This window comes from Chrysemys picta, chromosome 8 (assembly GCF_011386835.1).
Source record: "Chrysemys picta bellii isolate R12L10 chromosome 8, ASM1138683v2, whole genome shotgun sequence".
Taxonomy (NCBI): Eukaryota; Metazoa; Chordata; order Testudines; family Emydidae; genus Chrysemys; species Chrysemys picta.
This window is the reverse complement of record NC_088798.1, coordinates 100,211,505-100,227,283: the sequence shown is the minus strand read 5'-3', so window position 1 is coordinate 100,227,283 and position 15,779 is coordinate 100,211,505. Positions and strand designations below refer to the sequence as shown.

Here is a 15,779-nt window from a genome sequence, read left to right as displayed (position 1 = left end):
ACACAGCTACAACACTGCATATAATAAGGGAAGACCTGAACTGATCTTTCAGACTGACAGCTATTGGTGAACTCATCAGGTCCACTGGGAGTCTGGGGTGGGATGAAGTTTGGGGAAAGGAACTTCGAAGCAGATTGCTTTGTCAGTCGATCAACTGCAAGTGGCTCACAGTGGATTTGGGGTCAGGCCTCTCTCCCATGTAATTCTGTTCTATTCTGCTTCTTTCTTGCCCCAATACTCAGTTGGCCTTCCCAGGGTAAGGCATTGGCTGGGGATTTCTGAGGAGCTGAATTGGAGAACAGCGGTACATAGCAGGTTGTGACAGAAATGTCTGCTTTTCCTGGGGGAAAATAAAACTCAAGATGAAGAAATAACTTGTAAGCTATTTAATTCTGAAATTTCAAAAGTGACCCATGGCTGAGCTGCAGGGCTTTTACAAAAATGTGAGAAGTTTGGCATTTTTTGGTGGCGGTTTTGTTATAGTGAGGCCAAGAAAGGGGAGACATTCAAGGTAAATTTCATAAGTAGAAATGTATCTGTATTCCCTTGTGAAGTTAACAGAAATAATCCTAGAAAATTCAACTGTCCCAGAAACAGTGACTCTACACTTATCTTGGAGTTAAAATTACATTATTAAGATTACAGATTTTAACTTTAAGTTTTAACTTATGCAAGCCTCTCAACCCAGTAGTCCTGGGGGAATTCTGTGCCCACCCAGACCCCCAAACCTTCATCTGGACCACCGCTTCAGAGTCCCACTTCTGTTGCATCCAGTGGCCTATGCTCCCCAATGCCATGCTGGAGTCTCCACATTCATTTGACAAATAAAACTTGCAGAATTTTTAAATGTTTTGGTACAGAATGCCTTCAGGAGTAACACAATTAGCATAGCTCTGTAATACTGTCTCCATTTCTAATCTATTGATGGTTCCAGTAGTCCACATCAGAAGTAGCCCAAAAGAAAGTTACCCACATCCCTCACCCATCTTGGATTCACTCCGACGAAACAGACCCTTATAGCCTTATTTTAGTTTTGCTTTCAACCTATGCAGGATATTTAAACATACTAGACAGCACTCAAATATCCTGTGTGAACTGAGAACAAAACTCAAATATTATTAAGAGAGAACACTTGACAGATACTCCCAGGACCTACAATTCTGTTGAAGTGCTGGCACTGAATACAGTACAGTCCCAGCAGGCTTGTTTGCTAACTATTCTACCTACTCTAGAAGGGGAGTTTTATATTGTACATCATTTAGATTAGTTGGATGGATTCTGTGATCAGCATTCTTCAATGTGTATCACATATATACAAATACGTTTAAATCACAATTTGTTTAAATAAATCTTTTCTCCGGGCTTATTATGTGCCACTGCAACCACCATATACAATTTCAATTTTTGCACATTGCAATATGCCTGTTTTCAATGAAGTCTTTGCTTGTCAACTTAATGCTTTTAATCATAAAAGAGGCATGTCATAAACATACAGCTAAGGGTAGCATAAAATCCCTCTTTACCCTCTAACAGGTTAATTCCTCTTTTATCTGTAAAGGGTTAAGAAGCTCAGATAACCTGGTTGGCACCTGAACAAAGGGACCAATAAGGGGAGAAGATACTTTCAAATCTGTGGGGGAAGATTTTTTTTTGTCTTTGTTTTGTTCTCTCAGAGTCACCAAAGGAACCGGGGCAGGGCAAATATATCTCCCTAAGCCATATCTGGACTAAGTATCTAGTATTGCAGAAATAGTAGGTAATAGCAAAGAAATGCGTTAGATTTTCTTTTGTTTTAGCTTGTGAATTTTCCCTGTGCTCAGAGGGAGGTTTATCCCTGTTTTTGTAACTTTAAAGTTTTGCCTAGAGGGGAAATCCTCTGTGTTTGGAATCTTTTTGTTACCCTGTAAAGTTATCTTCCATCCTGATTTTACAGAGGTGATTCTTTTATCTTTTTTTAAAATAAACTTCTTTTAAGAACCTGATTGTTTTTCAGTGTCCTAAAGACCCAGGGGTGTTGATCTGTGCTCCCTTTGTAAGCAATTGGTTAGGATATTATTCTCAAGCCTCCCCAGGAAAGGGGGTGTAGGAGCTTGGGGGAGATATTTTGGGGGAGGTAGGGCTCCCTGAATGTTTGTTTAAATCACTTGGTGGTGGCAGCGATCAAGGACAAGGTGGAACTTGTGCCTTGGAAAAGTTTTAACCTAAGCTGGTAAAAATAAGCTTAGGGGATCTTTCATGCGGGTCCCCACATCTGTACCCCAGAGTTCAGAGTGGGGAAGGAACCCTGACAAGGCATAAAGTACACTTATGAATTACCTTTTCCAATATGTCGCCTAGTGTTCTCAATAGTTGAGTTGCGATTAACATTGGACAGTAAACCTAAGCAGAACCTGTTTTTATTGTTAGAAGGATCTGTAAATCCATCCACTAAGACACTGGTGGAAGATGCGTGAAAAGCCTCTCCAACGCGATTGTTTAATTCATAGTACACAATTGAACACCAGTGCTTGGGCTCTTCATAAGCAACAGGTTGAACATCTATAATAAAATGAAATTAAAATGAGTCAATATGTATTTCAATTTAGAAGCATTTAACAATTCCTTTCACATAGCATAAAAACATAAGAACGGCTGTACTGGGTCAGACCAAAGGTCCATCTAGCCCAGTATCCTGTCTACCGACAGTGGCCAATGCCAGGTGCCCCAGAGGGAGTGAACCTAACAGGTAATGATCAAGTGATCTCTCTCCTGCCATCAATCTCCACCCTCTGACAAACAGAGTCTAGGGACACCATTCCTAACCCTTCGTGGCTAATAGATATTAATGGACTTAACCTCCATGAATGTATCCGGTTCTCTTTTAAACGCTTATATAGTCCTAGCCTTCACAACCTCCTCAAGTAAGGAATTCCACAAGTTGACTGTGCGCTGTGTGAAGAACTTCCTTTTATTTGTTTTAAACCTGCTGCCTATTAATTTCATGTGGTGACGCCTAGTTCTTGTATTATGGAAATAAGTAAATAACTTTTCCTTATCCACTTTCTCCACATCACTCAATTTTATATACCTCTATCATATCCCCCGTTAGTCTCCTCTTTTCCAAGCTGAAAAGTCCTAGCCTCTTTAATCACTCCTCATATGGGACGCTCTCCAAACCCCTAATCATTTTAGTTGCCCTTCTCTGAACCTTTTCTAGTGCCAGTATATCTTTTTTGAGATGAGACCACATCTGTACGCAGTATTCAAGATGTGGGCGTATCACTGATTTATATAAGGGCAATAATATATTCTCCGTCTTATTCTCTATCCCTTTTTAATGATTCCTAACATCCGGTTTGCTTTTTTGACCGCCTCTGCACACTGCGTGGACATCTTCAGAGAATTATCCACGATGACTCCAAGATCTTTTTCCTGATTTGTTGTAGCTAAATTGTATGTATAGTTTGGGTTATTTTTTTCCAGTGTGCATTACATTTAGCCACATTAAATTTCATTTGTCATTTTGTTGCCCAATCACTTAGTTTTGTGAGATCTTTTTGAAGTTCTTCACAATCTGCTTTGGTCTTAGCTATCTTGAGCAGTTTAGTATCATCTGCAAACTTTGCCACCTCACTTTTTACCCCTTTCTCCAGATCATTTATGAATAAGTTGAATTGGATTGGTCCTAGGACTGACCCTTGGGGAACACCACTAGTTACCCCACTAGTTAGCAGTTAAAAATTGCTCCTGCAATCTCACGCCTGTATCTTGTGCTCAGACTTGAAAGGCAGTATGATATGGTTAAAAAGGCCACTACCAATTTGTTGAAATCTAGTCAGTTTAATAAAAGGTGAGTAAGAACACCTACAGGTACTACAGCTGCCCTGAGTTACTCTGAAAGTTTTGTTTCACGATCATTTTCTTATTTTGGTGCCTTTCCCTCTTCCTGAGGCTTATGTGAAAGATTCATTCAAACAAAGGGAAAAATTATACAAGTGCTGCCAAATAAACAAACAAGAAGAGAAAGATTTTCTGTATAAACTTATTTATAATTGACATTTTGAGGCCTGATATTCAGGGATGCTGAGCAAGCACAACCCCACGTGCAATCAAAAGTAAAAGATATTGTTCAGACCCTTCTGGGGGGGGGGGGGGAATAAATAAATAAATACATAATAAGGCCCCTAGTTATTAAAAGAAGCTCAATTCAAAAAAGAGATTTTGTGGTTTTCTTCTTAACTGGTTTAAAAACAAGCCAACCAACAAAACGGTGTAAAAATGAACTAGATTGGGGTTGTTTCATCTTGCATTCTCTTCCTGGTGGCTGCTCCTCCTGGTATAACCCTGGACTTCTTCCATTTTCATTTGCAAGTTATATCTACTTAACACCAGATAAATTACTCCAATTAAGTCACCACTGAATCTGGATCTCAGCATTAAATAAGCCAGCCAAAAATTAATTATACACCATACTATCTTACCTCTGCTGGATATATTTGGTATAATTTGAGAAATCATAGTGTTGCTTGTGTCCATAGACTGTGAATTATCCTGCCCCATCTGATCTTCAGGAGGCATATATGCAGGAGGTGGAGTATCAGCTTCAAATAAGGAAAAAACACACAAGTTAAAACTATAAATGAAGACTGACAAATGCCATCAAGTGGAGCATAAGGCCTTGCTTTGCTCACTCAGCTAGGCCACACTTAAATTTTGTCAGGTGCTTGGTTATTAGAGTGATGAGTATATATACACATGCTTAGTTAGATGCATGTATTTATTAAGAGTCCCAAGTCAATACTCTTCAGCACAACAGCAGTATTTGAGGTCTTATAAGAAACTACCATTCCGTACTACTGGATGATATTTAACATAAGCTATACCCTCTGTGAATTCAGAATTTGTTCATGTCAAATTCCTTCTGTTTTAAAAGAGGACTGTTACATATTAAGATATTTCCTCTCTGCTTTGCACCTCATATTTAAAAAACACTGAATTCATTTAGTAATCCCATTTTTCCATATCCCAGCCACACGTCAGATGGTATTTGGAAAATAAAAACTATAACAAATAATTCACAAGAGCGCTGACACATATTAAGGAAAAAGAAAAGTAGTAATGAATGATTAACAGAGAATCAGAATTGGTTGACATTAAGCCAATATCAATTGATACCAGAAACACACAGAGGCTACAGGGAATTGCAATAGCTTTTGGTATTACTATACAAGCATGTTTTAATTTATCAGCAGAGTTCGCATACAGACTGTTCTCACCTGGTAGCTGAAATGGACTAGATGGTCCAGAACTGGCAGGGGAACTCGGGTAAGTGCTGCTCACTGGAGAAGGTGGGTAGGGGCTGTTTGGTGAAATGGAAAACGGAGTGCTGTTGGGTTGCTGGAAAGAATCTGGAAATGTAGCATTTTGTGGCATGTGCGGTTCATTGTGGCTTAGGTTCCTGAACTGAACTAGAAGGCTGTGCTGTGGATTGAATTCACTATGTCTAGGCACTAACACTGGAGGTAGAACTAAAAAACAAAACAAAAAACAATCAGACAAAACAAAATTGTTAAAAATATAGCTAAAACAAAACAGCATAAAATAATGCACTAACTATTCACTAATTACAAAAAAAAAAAAAAAAAAATCCCATTACCAGCTGAGGAGAAGCAAGAAGAGGGGGTTATAAGATTTAAGTGCTTCTTACAATTTGTGGATTTTTAAAAAAATATATACTTTGTAAAACTACTTTACACTTCTGCTCTTTTTCCTGCCAAACTTAATTTATACTTCACAACACGAAAGTTATTTGTTACCAATTTAGTGAGCCTTTTGTACAGAGCGTGGATACCAAGTGGAAAGTACTAATGATTTTAAAGGATTAGTGTCCTCCTAACATACAATTAAGTGCAAAAAGCTACATTAATACATTGACTTTTGAATTTCCTTACTTGAGTTTAGAGTTCAATGTTTCTACAACAACATTAGCAATCCAAGTACACATCTGATACTTGTTATTTTGGATTCTGTACACACGCTTTCAAACATACACCTTCCTACAAGCACCATTTCTAAGATAGCGTTGTAAGAACAGCAACTTACAAATTCCTGACTTGTGTGTGCAAATTCTCCACTTTAACCTTGCTTACCTTTGGGAACCTTGTACCAGGAACATGGCTATATCTAATCATTCCTCGTCTGCCCTCCCCCAATCACCTGTTGTCTAGAACTTGACTGGGGAGCACCACAGTCGCTCCACAGCTCTTCTTCCTGTCTCATGAACACTGAGCCTGATAGAACACCCAGTGATTAAAAAAATACTGACTACTAATAAGAATTCTGAGGTTTATAGTTAAATTTCTCAAAGAATATGAAGTCTTCCGTTGACTACTTTTGTATTTAGAGCTGAATACTCGTCACAATAAAGTCAATGACAATTCTGTCATTGACTATCAGGACCAGGATTTAGAAATCTCTTCCATAGATCAAATGCTACACAGTAAACTGTAGCTGTAAGGTTTTTACCAGGAAAACTGCACCTATTCTAACCAGAATGTTATACTCCACCCCACTCCTACCCCTAACAATTTAGTTGGCAAAGCAACACAGACCGTGGGCAATTTGTTCAGTTTTATAGACAGCAAAGCTCAAACTTACCTGGGCTCTCCACCCTTTTGTAGTGGTAAGGATTAATACAAACTTCCTTCTGTTTAGATCCAAAAGGAAATTCACAAATATCCAATGGCTTCAACTCATGATGACTCTGAAGATCAGGCCAACGCCAGACACGACAGTATATAACATGGGGCAGGCCTTTTCTGTGAGAAACTTGAAGTCTCCCATCTAAAGAACGAGGAATAGTAACACACTTGCTGGGTTGTCCGGGACTGCTCAAGGCTTTTTCTAATTCTTCCATAGCACCCTTTTTCTTTTTCAACTTTTTTACCAAAGCATCAACTGCCTTTTCCGCCCATTTTTCCTCTTCATCTCCTTGTTTCCAGCCCAATAAACGCTTTACAGCTGGGCTAGTAAAAGAGAACAAACTGGCCATTGACGTCATTTGACACAAGTCTTCAGAAAACCTTTCTATAAATAAATGTCAATGTCTACAAGAAGCAACTGACCAACTGTATTATTTCTTGGAAGACAACACCTGATTGAATAGATGTCACTTATAAAGCAAAAGGGACGATTCTTCTAATTTAGTCCTGTTTAAAACAAAGAACAAAAAATAGCAAGTAGTTAACCACTATGTTTTGTTTGGGGGGTTTTGGTGGGAGGGAAGAGGAAGGCAGAGCTGAAAACAATTCAGATACACCTCTACCCCGATATAACGTGACCCGATATAATGCGAATTCGGATATAATGCGGTAAAGCAGTGCTACCGGGGGGGAGGAGGGGGAGGAGGAGGGGGAGAGGAGGAAAGAGCTGCACGCTCCGGCGGATCAAAGCAAGTTTAATATAACGTGGTTTCACCTATAACGTGTTAAGATTTTTTGGCTCCCGAGAACAGCGTTATATCAGGGTAGAGGTGTATTAAATAGGAAGAGTGATTATTTCCACCCTTGATTTTAGATCTAATTTTTAAAAAACCATTGAAGTCCCACATCACATCACAACTACCATTCTTTTAACGGAAGGAAAATTTTGTAGGACTCCTTTCAGACTCCTCTCTATCTCCTGTAACTTTGGATTTCCTGACATTGGTTGGTTTAATGGGACTTCAATGCAAAGCTTTCCAAGTTAGCTTTTTATAGTATACAGTTTAGTGTAGATATGGCATAGGTAAAACACACATACAAAACTTATTTGCTTAATAGCTAAAAAGTTTACTAGACTACAAACAGAAGAACTAATTCTACTCACCAAAAGATAGATACAGACAAATTGAGTGATACCGGTAACCAGCAAGTTCCAAGGGCAATACTCTGGAGCAGTGGTTCTCAACCAGGGGTATGCAGAGGTCTTCCAGAAGGTACATCAACTCATCTAGATATTTGCCTAGTTTTACAACATGCTACATAAAAAGGACTAGCGAATTCAGTACAAACTAAAATTTTATACAGCCAATGATTTCTTTATACTGCTCTATATGCCGAAATTTAAGTACAATATTTATGTTCCAATTGATTTATTTTATAATTATGTGGTCAAATGAGAACAAATGATTTCTCAGTAATACTGTTCTATGACATTTTATGTCTGATTTTGTAAGCAAGTAGTTTTTAAGTGAGGTGAAACTTGGGGGTACACAAGACAAATTAGACTCCTGAAAGGGGTACAGGAGTCTAGAAAGGATGAGAGCCACTGCTCTGGAGAGCCCTATCCTGACATCACCTTACTGCCGAGAAGGGAGAGTATGCTGAAGCTTCTACCAGGGTGCGATTCTTGGACTCTGCTTGGGTATTCCATTGTTTGTAGCTGACTAATAATGAGGAGATTGGAAGAATAACTGAGGATAGCTAATAAAAAAAGGTTTTAGACATAGTCAATCACCTTGGCCACCTCGCTGATACACTTGGCCACTTTCCCCCAGTCTCCTGGCTGCTGGGATAAGGATTATAAGCAGTGGATTTTCAAGCTTTTGCAATACGTTTTCTTCCTAAAAAGGTGGAGACTGCAGAATAAGTGCCAGAAGTAAGACCTTTACCATAAAATGTTTGAGGGAGTTAATTTGAACAGTACTGTTCTGTACACAACGTCATAAAGAAACAGTGTTCACACATGGCCTTTGTTTTCTCTAATACCCACCAGATTCTGGTGTAAATCTGTGTTTGGTTTTTTTTAAAACAGGGAGTAAAGATGACATGAGGAAATGATGTGTTGTGGCAACTAGCTGATAAGAGCTCCTGAAATCCCTTGTGATTACTACACAAGCAAGTACAGACAATGAGCAGCTGGTAAAAAGCAAGAGCGGAGCTAAGAGAAAGGATGTCAATAACAAAAGATGCTTCCTTTCTTGCTACAGAGACTGCCAAACAATATTGTCTCTCAGCTTTTGATAAACTCTGGTGAATGAGAACATCTAACATACTCTGGAACACTGAATCTGCATACGGGAGAAAAAAAATCCATCTAAGTATTTCAGTCCTAAACAAGATAAAATTATTCACTTTCAAGATGTCACCATTCTCATACCACTGTCTTTAATCATCAGAACTTTCGTTACTTTTCTTACGACCCATACAAGTAAATTAGATTACCTAAAATAATTGGTGGTGTTTTTTAACTTCAGACCCCATCCTGTCAGACAGCTTTAAAAATAACTAGCGATAACGATGGGTACCTTCCTAATATTTAATATTTAGCCACCAGAAAAACTGTTTACGGCACTGGTTATTACACTTTATGACTGCAACTAAAGCATTAACGTAAGCCTACATCAAGCAACCATTTTGAGTATCAGCCAAGGATAAAAGTGTAAGTAATTCGGAACCAAAATATCAATACTCTAACCACATTCAGCTTTTATTTTATTTTAAATAAAGGAAGGCACACTTTGCCATGATAAAGATAAAAGGTTAACACTACTTTGGACAGACTTTCTACAGGAAGAAGAACTATCCTAGATACCCTACCTCTCAACCCAGCATCCGTTTCTATGAAAGCTCTGGGAGGTATGCCTAAGTAATAAGGAATTCAAAACTGAGAAAAGCACCAGCAGAAACCCTATTAAAAATACTTCTTACTTGCTCCTAAATACACACCATACTAACAAAAAAAGAAAAGAGAAAGAAGATGGACGTTACACTGCTTTGATAAGCACTTATTCTGTGCTCCATAACCATCTTTACATTACAGGTGCTATTTTTTAAACAGCAATTACTCATAATTAGTTTCCAGGCAAAAGAGAGATGTGACAAATGGCTGTCATGTTATTTCAGTGAAAAGTTTGTTTTCTGCCTGAACGATCATGCATACAGAAAGCCTTTACCTATATGCAGCGTTACAAGTAACAGGAAACACAGAAAAGGGACAAAGTTTAGCTAAAAGAACAGACTGAGTTTATCACCTTAAATGGCATGCAAGTTTAGTAAAAGACAAGTAAAAGCTGCTCAGTCATAAGTAACTTACTTTCCAGGTATGAGGACCACGCATTTGCTAGCTCTTATTAATATGCTCCACCTCCAAGCTTCCTTATAAACATTAATTCACTCCGTAAGGTAAATAAAGTATCATGCTCATTTTTACCCAAAGCTAAGAAGCAACCCAGTGGTAAAACCAGACCAAAACCCCACAAAATAAACTGTCAGGAGTTTTAAGATCTTAGCCCTTGCTCACTCCACCTCTAATAAATAAATGACAAAATCACTATATATGTCCACATAGAATATCAGGGAAAGGAACAAAAAAACAAAAAAAATCCCAAACACATGTTCTATTTTTGACATGTTTTCACAAGCTTAATGTAGCCCTGTGAGAGAAAAAAAAACAAATTACAAGTTTTGCTATTTATATTATTTTAAATTTTAAAAAGAGCCATTAAATACTACCAAGTGGCAGAGCACAGCCATAGGAAACACTTATTATGAATTATTACTGCAAATGCATACCCTAGAGATCCCTTAGCATTTAACTGATTTTAGGACATTTCTAGATGTTTTCTTCTAAACCGTTCGGATATGGCTGTCCCGTGTGTTATGCAATAGAAGTGCCGAACATGTACCAATCAATAGTATTTTATTTGGTATGTGCCATAACATGCAATATATATTTGAAATTTTACCAATTTTATATTCCTTGTGAAACATTTGATACAGATACAGTAAGCAAATGGCATTTAAAACCATAATGAACGTTAGAGAAAGAGAAAAAAAATGTCATTAAAGGCAAAGAGGTCCTTTATAATAACCAACCTAAGCACCCACAACGCTGCTTTCCTGTTGGAAGTGCTTTAGTGTTCTCAATTTTGGTGAAGCGAGAATCAATTGGCAGGAAGCAAATGTCAACAGAATTTTGTTACATTTCTGTCTTCAACACACATGATTTTAGGAAAAAATGTTGGGGTAGATATCATCTGCTTTCCTGCTCTGAGCGCTCAATAATCAGACTGCAAAACTAAGGTGCTGTGTTCCTGAGATCTAACAACAGAAGGTTGAGGCTTTTGGGGTTCTTGAGTGTCTTTGAGAAAAATGACCATTGCCATTCTCCTGAAAAATGGGAATGGATAAGACTACAAAGGATAACATACTAAGAAACTTGCCTAAAAAGGCCAGGTTGTTATGAATTGTTAAAGGATATCATTCGGGAAAGCATTTTATTTTAAATATTTTAAAACAGCTGAAAAGAATAGGAGTAATGGAAAGACCATCTCCTCCCTTTGCATAGCACAATATTATGCAAAGAGGAACAAAACTCATATTGAATCTGAGACCGTGGTGTTCAAACCATTTCAAACTGGTCTTATCTTTTCCCATCTCTCAGTACTGGAATGCACCAAGAGAGTCTGTTAAGACAGTTACACTGATCCATGCTTTGTTCAGCATTTTGGGATGTATGCACCATCTAAAGGAAAAGATTTAAATTGAGAAAGCTGCTTTTTCACTATTTGGCTCATAGACCTTGAGTGGTAAGTGTCCTTGTATTAAGGGCTTGTTTACACTGGCACCTTACAACTCTGCAACTTTCGCGCTCAGGAGTGTGAAAACACACACCCCCACCCCCCGAGCGCTGCAAGTTTCAGCGCTGTAAAGTGCCACTGTAGACAGTGCACCAGCGCTGGTAGCTATTCCCCTTGTAGAGGTGGGTTTTGCCCCAGCGCTGGTGCCGCGACTACACAACCACGTTAACGTTGCTAGTGAAGACATGCCCTTATTTTCTCAAATGGAAGGGAACCATGAACACCTTGTGCAGTGCGGAATAAAGACTCATTTACATACAGGAATTTCAAGTACACCTAACTTTACCCAATACATGTACTTGAAACAACGTCTTGAACAGTAGTAAAACTGACTCAAGGACCCATTGTCAATTTATAGGTGGTTATTGTACTAGATTGGCTTGTAAGAGCCCTCTTAATGTCACAGAAGAGGAGGATCTCAGAATTTCAACTAGATAGACAAACTAAAACTAAGACGATTCTGTTAACTGAGCAGAACTATATAATTTGTACACCATAAAACACTCAACTTCATATACCACAAATCAATTTTGGCTACCTGACAACATGATCAGAATTCCTGGTCGTCTTTAAGAGAAATTCATTTCCACTTTTCATTTAAGAACCGTGTAAAATCAATAATGCCTCCAGCAGGTTAAATGGTACTGTGAATTCTGCTTTCATTATAAGCCCTTGGGAAGATGGCATTTAGAGAGAGCAATATTGATGAAGGTTAAAGCCTTATTTTAATACAAAACACAGAGTGCAAAAAAAGTTGTATTTATTGGTAGATTAAAATCCTGATTATTTCTTTGGATCTTTATTAGTGCCATAAAAATCATCTTTTAAGCTATTTGTCTAAAAAAATGAAATGTGTTTTTATCCTAAAAGCTGCAGTTTTTAAAGCGTGTTAAAATGTATAAGCTACATACATATCCTAAATTTAGACCCCTCACTTGTGTTTTATGTAGATAATATGGGGTCAAAAGCCATTTATAAAAAGGTTCTGAGGTACCAGAGTGACTGCTGCTGGAAATACTTCAATGGAACATCCACGTTCAAAAGTCAGTGTTCCTGATACTTTAAAGCAAGGACATAGTTGTTATAATTAGTTGTGGCTGCAGCACAACGTTCAGTCTCAGCAATAAGATCATCTGTTCAAAAATGAATTTTAGGCTCAGGTGCTTTTTCAGAAAGGTATACGTAAATTACCCAAGAGCTCATCTCAGACAACAACAAAGAGTGTTCGTTGTGTCTAGCTTCCTTTTCACAAATAAAAAAAGCAGTCATGAAGGGTTTTAACAGACCAGTCCAAATAAAATCCCTTGAAATCTAGGGAATCCACAATGCATTTCACAAACATCTATCCTACTCAGCTACTTAAGTACTTGGAATGTCAGGTTGTTTGCACAATATTTTGATAGCCTAAACTATACAAAAGTACTTTAACGTGCCCAAGTAATGCACGTGGCTCTTTATTCGTGGTATAAAAACATAATGTAACCCGGTAGGTGGCATGGTGTGTGCTTCGTTACTGAACACAAGAGGAAGTAATCTCTATATCCAAACTAGACTTTGGGGCAGACTTGATTTATAGATCTAGGGTTCTTTCTAATAGTTGTAGCAAATGGAAGGAAACAATCTGTGTGAACAAGTCCATTGTTTGAACCCCTTCTTAGTACCATATCAGGCCAGCTGAATATAAACAAAGCTGGTTATCAGTAGAAATGGCAGATTAAGTTTCATTTGTCAAGGAAATATTTTATTTGTAAGTCTTTCAGCTATTGAATGAAACAACTATGAGACTGGTAGCTGAACAACTGCCCTGTCACCAAAATTAAACATTTCTCTTCCCCTCACACTTACTTATATGTGAAAAAACATTTTACCAACACCTTTCATTACAAACACCGCTGGCCTAGTATCATGACAACCAAGCTTCTGGATTAATAGGACCTGAACAAGACTCATGCCAGATCATATCAACAAAAGATGACATGTGGCTGATATATAATCATATGAGATAAACCCTACATTTTTCCATCTGAACTGTTAGATAAAGAATGAAATGGACAAGAACTGCATAATAGATTACACTGAAGGAGCAGAAGAACTATCCTCTTCCTGATAAATTAGTCTACTTACTAGTTTTAAAAATGCAAGAGACAGAAACATAAGGATTCCTGAACACCATGTCCAAACTGAAACAGTGAACGTATTTGTCAGTAAAGAAGTGGCTTTTAATGACTCAGTTTCATAATATAAACAACAAGCTACCCACTAGAATTATCTACACAACTGGAAGTTTGGTTAGAATCTCGGCAGTCATGTCTGTTACAAGGCTTGTACTACAGAAGCCATTTGCAGTTCACAACTTTATTGGTTCCACAAATTTACGAACACAACGATCTATGGCTCATATTTATTCTTTATACTAACTATATACATATATTTGCATATATACTGATCTATAACACATGAACCCTTTATAACATCTCTTCCTATGATGGAAACTAAATAATTTGATTAACGAGATCTTTGAAACTATGAGGCAACTATACTATTCTTCCACTGCACCTGATTTTGTTTAGAGTCCCTTCCTTCTGTTGATATTTGCCCTCTGTGCAGATATATTTTCTGGCATCACTTTGCCAACTCACAGGGGTCCCTAGTGAGCTAACTCATTTCATATTCACTGGTAGTTTACACTGTAGACCCTGTCTATGCACCGATGTCACAGGATTCATTACAGTCTTTTCCTCAGGAAAAATAATTCCTTGCTTGTTTCTAGGAAGTGATGGTTACGGTAGTATAGTTGTTCATGTAATTCTACCACATATATGAAGGTTTGAATGGTCATTGAAGGTTTGTCTGCACATACAGAGCTGCAGCTGTGCCACTGTAGTGCTTTAGTGAAGATGCTACTATGTCAAAGGGAGAGCTTCTCCCCAAGAGGCGGTAGCTATGTTGATAGAAAAAGTTCTCCCTTCAACATAATGCTGCCTACATGGTGTGAAAAATCCACTCCCCTGAGCGATGTAGTTATACCAATATAGGTCTGTAGTATCTGGCCTGAGAACAAGTTACATTCCCACGCTGAATCAGTTTCACTTCAAGTAATGAATGATGAACTTTCATGGGGTGGTTAAAAGGAAGTCTGCATTGCCACTGCTTGTGCCATACTTGTTCTGTAAATATCAAGTTTCCGCTTCAGGAATAAGAATTCAGCTTTTTTCACAAACACAATATCACCTTAAAATTTAAAAAATAAACTACTTACAGACTACTAAATTGGAAGTTGAGCAGTTTTTAGAAAAATTGTTTTGACTTTCAGCCAATTGGATTTCCATATAAACCTTGGTGACAATTGATTTCATATTACCATTAAAGTCACTTGCTTCTTTCTATTCAGACATCCAAAGTAAGGCAATTTGGGGGGGGGGGGGGTAAAAATATAGATATTAGAAATAGAAAAATAGCTTGATCTTAAAAAAAAAAACGAACAACAAGCTTTAACATCCACAACTGAATGATTTAACAACAAAAGTTATGAAGTACTTCAAATACTGCTCTTCAATTTAATACTTGTTCTTTTTATTTCCATACTGCCACATCAGTTGAAACAGATTTTTTTTAAATGAAGCTTATCAACGAAGGTAAATATAAATTTGTCATTCTAATCAGTATATTCTTAGATGATATACATGTCTAACACTTTAACTAGGTAAACTATGGTAGATGTCTATACAAGTAGACAACTCGCAATTAACAACTATTCACATGAGGAAGTCACCAAAACAAGGACACAAACTGATGCCTATGTGGGCAGTTTTAGCAGACAGATCCCAAGGACTAGATGGTCATTTCAAATGAACTGCACTCATCACTAAAGGCACTCTCTCCAAAAAGAGTATGGTGAAAATTTACACAACTGCAGCCCATACTATCCCTGTTCTGTGGAAAAATGAAAGACATTCTTTCTCCAGGTCTATCAAGACAGCACTTTTCAAAAGTCCTACAACACATTAAAATAAAGACATTTAAGAAGCTGCATGAACCCTTCCAAAAGTTTAGCTGTTCATGTGAAAGAGCCTAAATACAGTATAAGACGCTAAACACTATCCATGAGAAAATGAATTCTCCAGAAAGGAGAAATTTTTACAAACTTCCATGAAAAATTCTCTTAAAAAAAAAAAAAAAG

At 37.7% G+C, this 15,779-nt stretch overlaps 1 protein-coding gene across 8 annotated transcripts in view; it reads right to left on the bottom strand.

The window, feature by feature from the left end:
• The window catches only part of SMAD5 (SMAD family member 5), a 40,047-nt gene that overhangs the window by 5,953 nt on the left and 18,315 nt on the right, over window positions 1-15,779 (bottom strand). For 3 of the 8 annotated variants that reach the window (XM_005310373.5, XM_005310372.5, XM_042850905.2), the window contains exons 2-5: window positions 6,637-7,187; window positions 5,256-5,507; window positions 4,461-4,580; window positions 2,317-2,538 (exon numbers count right to left, since the gene is read on the bottom strand). In XM_005310373.5, the coding sequence (XP_005310430.1) occupies window positions 2,317-2,538; window positions 4,461-4,580; window positions 5,256-5,507; window positions 6,637-7,039 (997 nt within the window). In that variant the 5' untranslated portion in view covers window positions 7,040-7,187. Of the gene's footprint in view, window positions 1-2,316; window positions 2,539-4,460; window positions 4,581-5,255; window positions 5,508-6,636; window positions 7,188-7,845; window positions 8,582-15,779 lie in introns of those variants that run through there. The other 5 variants (XM_042850907.2, XM_042850906.2, XM_065555038.1 and 2 more) reach the window with 4 other exon arrangements.